The sequence below is a fragment of the Maniola hyperantus genome, chromosome 9 (genome assembly GCF_902806685.2).
Source record: "Maniola hyperantus chromosome 9, iAphHyp1.2, whole genome shotgun sequence".
NCBI lineage: Eukaryota > Metazoa > Arthropoda > Insecta > Lepidoptera > Nymphalidae > Maniola > Maniola hyperantus.
Window position 1 is genome coordinate 14,786,789 of NC_048544.1, and position 6,199 is coordinate 14,792,987.

General features: G+C 40.6%; 1 protein-coding gene across 1 annotated transcript; it reads right to left on the reverse strand.

Moving 5' to 3' along the window:
* Positions 1-1,064: 1,064 nt before the first annotated feature.
* On the reverse strand, positions 1,065-5,167 carry LOC117985430 (apolipophorin-3-like). Its single transcript, XM_034972147.2, has 4 exons — positions 5,007-5,167; positions 4,097-4,306; positions 1,836-1,994; positions 1,065-1,274 (listed from the first exon to the last, which is right to left on the reverse strand). The coding sequence occupies exons 1-4, from the start codon at positions 5,046-5,048 to the stop codon at positions 1,125-1,127; spliced, it is 561 nt and encodes a 186-aa protein (XP_034828038.1). The 5' UTR covers positions 5,049-5,167; the 3' UTR covers positions 1,065-1,124.
* Positions 5,168-6,199: the final 1,032 nt, after the last annotated feature.

The following is a 6,199-nucleotide window of genomic DNA, read 5'->3' on the forward strand; positions in this document are numbered from 1 at the left end:
CATGTGAACGTTTTAAAAGTGCTTATGAATAGTCAGGTTTAATTTACCACTGGTTCGGAATGCCGTTCCTACCGAGAAGAACCAGCAAGAAACACGGCGGTTGCTCTTTTTAATTTTTCAATTTACAATGTTATTATACCGTACTATACAAGCCATTGCAGCCCCGTGCATTGCTGGAGCGAGTCAAATCCAAGCTTTTTTATCGTTTACATAGTCTGCGACTGTATAATATGCTTTTTTTAATGAATTCTAGTTCCATAAACTACCGCTATAAAAACACGTCATTTTTTTTACGGCCCAAAACCTTATTAATTTTTTCTTTATCAAACTGAGCTAAACATGGTAGTTTCTTTTGGAGACTCTCCAATCAAGAAAATCTTTTTGATTGGCTGGCACATTGAAGTAAGTAAAAGTAAATTATCTATATTGGAAGATAACAATTGGATTGCAATTAACCAATTTCCGTTAATAATTAAGAATGACAAACGTCGAACCGTGAAATAGCATTACAAGGTTTTCTTGGACACTTACTTATACCAACCAAACACCAACATGGATCTTCTACAGTACTCGACAGGGTGAGATCGAGGCAATCGGGGTGGAGACATCCCGCACACCCGCATATCCCCATTTTTGGTTGATAGGTTTGGTTTATGCTGGAGGCAACCTCATTGGCCAAGTTTTAGTCAGCGTTTAGTCAAGGAATTTGACCAGCATTTTTCTAGAGAAATTGACCCAAACATTGATATCTCTTTTTGAAGTTATGAGCTTACCAATAAATTAAGAATCTTTCCTGCCACAATACGGAAATTTTAAAAGTCGGGTTGTTTCTGTTTTCTGTTTCATAAGGTAAGGAGTTGTGTTAACTGCTTCAGCATTAGCTAGCAATATGGACATCCACAAATATCTGAAAGCTTTAGCTTTGCACTTTCAGCAAAGCAGCTGACACTGAGGACACAGTTACCTTATCTTATTCCTTCAATTTTCTTTGTCTGACCAGGGTTTACTTTCGGAATATGACAGCTAATTTATTTTAGGTTAGGGGTTAAATAAGATGCACAGGCTAGAAGAATATAGCTATTTTATTGTAGTGTAACATGTGATGGCAGCGGTGGGATCGCAGCTCACTGCTTGGTGGCGACCTCGTGCAACTTCTTCTGCACCTCCTCGGCTTGCTTCACGAAGTCATCGTACGCGGACTTGATCTGTGGAGCCAGCTTCTGGTTCGTTTGCTCCATGTTGGATGCGACTTCCTTGGCCAACTTCTGACTCTCCTGTAGACAAAGCAATTTGTTTTATTAGTACCAATACACTATCCAGGTTAAACAATTAAATATTACTTGTTTTAACGAAGTGAAACATCGTGAGGAAACCTGTATGCCTGAGAGTTCTCTATAATGTTCTCAAAGGACTGTACAATCTGCCAGTTTGCACCTGGTCTGCGTGGTGGCTTATGACATTTTCATTCTGAGAGGACGTAACGGGTTGAGACAATGCTAATGATGATAATCCAGGTTAAATTTATACTTTCTTTAGAGTTGAATAACCTAAGCCAAAGGTAGCGACAGCCAATCTACTCGTACGAATCGTTTTCGCTCAAAGTTTCTGGTACGAACTGCTAAGGTGTGGAATGCCTTTCCTGCGTCCGTGGTGAAAAATGCAAAGCAAGAGTGAAAAAAAAATTCTAGGCAAGCGTGCTCCAACCTAGATCTCATCATTGCTTTTAATTAGGCATGATTGTCATCAAGCGGAAGCCTATCACACAATTAAAAATAACTTTTCAAGTCCGACCTAAAGAAGTTTTACTAAAAAAAAAGTATGAAAATAAAACTTACAGCAACAGTGGACTTGACAGCGCTCTCGATCTTCTCCCGCAGCGCGTTGGCGTGCTGTTCCACCTCGGGGTGCGCCTTGCGGAGTTCCTCTGCGGCCTTCTGGATGTTGGCGCGCGACTGTTCCAGCGCCTCCTTCGCTTTGCCGCTCGCGTCGTTGATCTAGAAGTATGCCACCATCAAAGACATGATGTAAAGGATCACCACTGACAGCACTACGCATATTATTACAGTGCGACAAGGGTCTCTTGGCACTTCTCTTGAGGAGTCATTTTGTACGGACTATAAATTTGTTTGGAGCATAGTTTTGGAACCCTCGTAGCTTTAGTTTTAAGTTTGCGTAAAAATTATCAGTTATCACCACTATATCTTACAAATACAACAACTGACTATCAAAAAGTGTAATTTATTACCTATTTTGAATAAATAAGTAAATAATTAATATCGCTTATTTGGGATGCAACTTGTGTAGACACTTTAGCTGCATCCCACATTCAGGCGACCTCCTCTATGGCGGGTGCAGCGGCCATCAGCGCCGAACAGGCCAAAAGGCGCAAATATGAAAACCTCGATGGGAGCTTCGTATTCGTGCCTTTTGGTGTGGAGACCTTGGGGCCGTGGGGCCCGGGGGCTCGAGCTCTTTTTGAAGAAATTGCGAAAAGAGTTATCGAGTCAACCGGGGACCCGAGAGCTGGCAGCTACCTTGGTCAAAGAATTAGTTTGGCCATCCAAAGGGGTAATGCTGCCAGCATCTTGGGTACAATGCCTCGCTGCGGTGGTCTCGACGAGGTTTTAGATTTAATTTAATTTATTTTAGTTTAGTTTAATGTTGTTTTTTTTTAGATTTAAGTTTATTAATAGTTTAATTACTTCTTTGATAAAAATATTAAAAATAAATAATTTGATTTGATTATTTGATTTGCATAAGTACAACGAATAACCCCCTCCAGAATCTCATATTGGTGGCAATAAACTAGATAAATTTAATTAATTTTTTTTTTTTTTTTTTTAATACAATAAAACTTAAAGCTAGCCTTATATATACTATATAAATCATGACCGCGTGGAATGGTGCCAAGATAAATAGAAACTGGAAATTGCCATTATCACACATTGCGCTAACCTTGACATTTGGGGGCAGGACTGATAACAATTATCACTTTAGACGGGAGATAGTTAAAACCACTGAGGTTACGAGAAAATTACTTTTAACTTGGTCAGAGTGAACTAGAGTGCGGGAACTCTCGGTTCGAATCGACGATATGTCAAATATTAAGCTTTGGTGACGTAAAATAAAGGTGGTTGGGGTCCCAAGGTGCTGGAATGGCGACCTCGCACCGGAAGACGCAGCGTTGGAAGACCCCCACTAGGTGGACGGACGACATCAGACGAGTCGCAGGGAGCCGCTGGATGGCAGCGGCGCAAGACCGTGGCGTGTGGAAGTCCCTACAAGAGACCTTTGTCCAGCAGTGACCGTCTATTGGTTGATGATGATGAAATTTGACGGAGACCGGTAATGGGGCGACCATGATCACCAGCTGGGGTTTCTGGAGCACTTCGACCACCCGTTGTGCCAGATCCTTTTTTCCACGCACATGCAAACTGTGGAACCAACTCCCTTCGGCGGTGTTCCCTTTAGATTACAACATGGGGTTATTCAAGGGGCGGACCAACAAATTCCTAAAAGGCCGGCAACGCATTGGTGGTTCCTCTGGTACTGCAAATGTTTATCGGCGGAATCACTTAACATCAGGTGACCCGCCTGCTCGTTTGTTCGCCATTTTTATATAATAAAAAAACCGGCCAAGTGCGAGTCAGGCTCGCGCAATGAGGGTTCCGTACTACAGTCGTATTTTTTCGACATTTTGCAGGATAATTCAAAAACTATGATACATAAAAATAAATAAAAATCTGTTTTAGAATGCACAGGTGAAGACCTTTCATATGATACCCCACTTGATATATAGTTATCTCACTTAGAAAATTGAAAATACTAATTATTAGTTCATGACCACAATTTAATTTTTTTGTGTGATGTAACCACAATTTCACGGTTTTCAGATTTTTCCCCAAATGCCAGCTATAAGAGCTATAAGATCTACCTACCTGCCAAATTTCATGAATCTAGGTCAACGGGACCCTGTAGGTTTCTTGACAGACAGACAGACAGACAGATAGACAGACAGACAACAAAGTGATCCTATAAGGGTTCCGTTTTTCCTTTTGAGGTACGGAACCCTAAAAAAATGATGATGAACACTTACCGCGTTCTGAAGAGAGCTTGAGAAAGAAGACAGCTGCTTCAGAACTGAGTCCGAGCCGTCTTTAAGCGCCTTGTTGAACTCTTGGGTGTTCTTGGAGTTGGCCAAGGAGTTTATCTGTTCTGTGAAGGTCTTTGAGAACTCGGTCGCGTGTTTCTCGAGCTCTTGCAAGGGGGATGATGCCGGAGCCTCTCTCACTTGTCTCGCTGCGGCCTAGAAGAAAATTGACATCTTTACATACATTTTTAACCAAACTTAATTATTGAAAAACCGGCAATCACTGATGCCTCCATTGTTCATAGACGACACTAGTCAATATCAGCCTACTGATTTGCTTACTCAATTTCTAACAATGAATGATAATCTGAGCCCATTTGATATATATTTTTAATCCATTAAAAGTTTTCTATGAAAAAATATTTTATTACTATCACTCAGTCAAGCAGCAATGTAGCACCAACCAATGTCAAACGAGCTCAGTGGCTATCATTCAGTGTTAGATACTGTCTTAGCGATTTTTTTTAAAAAAAACGATCCTCAAAAATTTGGTGAATCCTGTCCCTTGAAAATTGGTCAAACTTTAACACGAAACAAGAAGAAATAAAATACTAACAAAAGTAACTTTTCGATTCCAAAATCTAAATAAAAATGCAGAAAAAATTATATAATTTAATCTAAGATGTTCATGGTGACCGGGCTGTTTTTTTTAAAGAATTATTAGCCAAGTTAATTGCTGACTAATATCCCCCTTTCCCCTCCAATTAAGCGCAAAGCTTGTGCTGGGAGTAGGTATGGCAATAGTGCAACGGGTGGGATTTGAACCGGCAACCTTACGGTTTTCAGTCCGCTCCTTTAACCGTTGAACTATCGAGGCTTATAAAAAAGGATTTAATAAAGGATTAGTAAAACTTACCAAAGCCAAGCAGGCAAGGAACAGAACGACGAATCTGGCCATTTTGTTTTTTTAGTACTGGTTATGTGGCGATGTTGATGGTTAGAGAGCCCGGAACGTTATGCCTGATTCGGGATCCCTCGAGGTATATATTGACTGACAGATCTGCGGGGTGCGGGGAGGGGAGGGTTGTAGATAGCACGTCTCCGGGGGAACTTTCCTGCGCACTGTAAACACGCCCTGTTGTTTACAAAGTACAAAGTTACAAACACATTAGTAATTAGGTAAACTGCACTAAGTGCATAATGACCCGAAGATCATCATTGGCTGCAGATAAAGTCGGCCCTGAACCTTACATCCTACTGGAGTGCCATGTGACCGACGCTTGATCGTTTACAAAGAGAGTTGCTTAAATGATAGAGCAGCTTCTAAATAATTTTAAATACATATCAAAAATTGCGAATCGAATTTGCATCTTTTGGGTTCGCGCCCGATGCCATGACCACTAGGCCACGGTTTCGCTTACTGCCAGTGACGAAATTTGTGATAATATGTATGTTCACTCAGTACTGAAACGACTGTTAAAAATTATAAAAATAGAACAGCTTCTGTTCGATAAAGGCAGTATTATGCCGTGTAGAAACCAAGGTTTTCAAAGGGGTATGGTTTTAACAAAAACTGCCATACCCCTTCCAGGTTAGCCGCTTCCATCTTAGACTGCATCATCACTTACACATTTTAATTTTTTTTTCGCTATGTAAGCACAAATGCACGGTTTTTACATTTTTACTAGACCTACCTACCTGCCAAATGTCATGATTTTAGGTCAACAGGAAGTACCCTGTAGGTTTCTTGACAGACACGACAGACAGACAGACAACGAAGTGATGAGGGTTCCTTTTTTCCTTTTGAGGTACGGAACCCCAAAAACTGCATTATGTGTCATTTATTTATGATTTGGGGTTCTATAAATCATGGCAGAGTAATTGAGGGTTCCGTGCCCTGAAAATTTTGGGAAGCCCTAGATGAAAAGTTAGCTAAATGGCTCCTTTTTTGGGATTTTTGTCCTATCTATGACTATTATTTGTAAGTGTCTTTGTTTAATTTCTAATTGTGCCGATGTCTATGTAGGTAATTTCTTAATGACATTAGTGTAGCTAGACTAAATCAAACAGGATGGACGGTATGGTTGTGTCTCAAAAAATACGCGCAAA

Bases quoted from the DNA above. Each gene is read 5' to 3' on its own strand.
- LOC117985430 (XM_034972147.2), bottom strand. From the start codon at position 5,048: ATGGCCAGATTCGTCGTTCTGTTCCTTGCCTGCTTGGCTTTG. The intron at 4,307-5,006 runs GTAAGTTTTACT...ATTTTCTTCTAG, and splicing joins TCCTTGCCTGCTTGGCTTTG to GCCGCAGCGAGACAAGTGAG. The intron at 1,275-1,835 runs GTAAGTTTTATT...CTTTGTCTACAG, and splicing joins CTGTCAAGTCCACTGTTGCT to GAGAGTCAGAAGTTGGCCAA.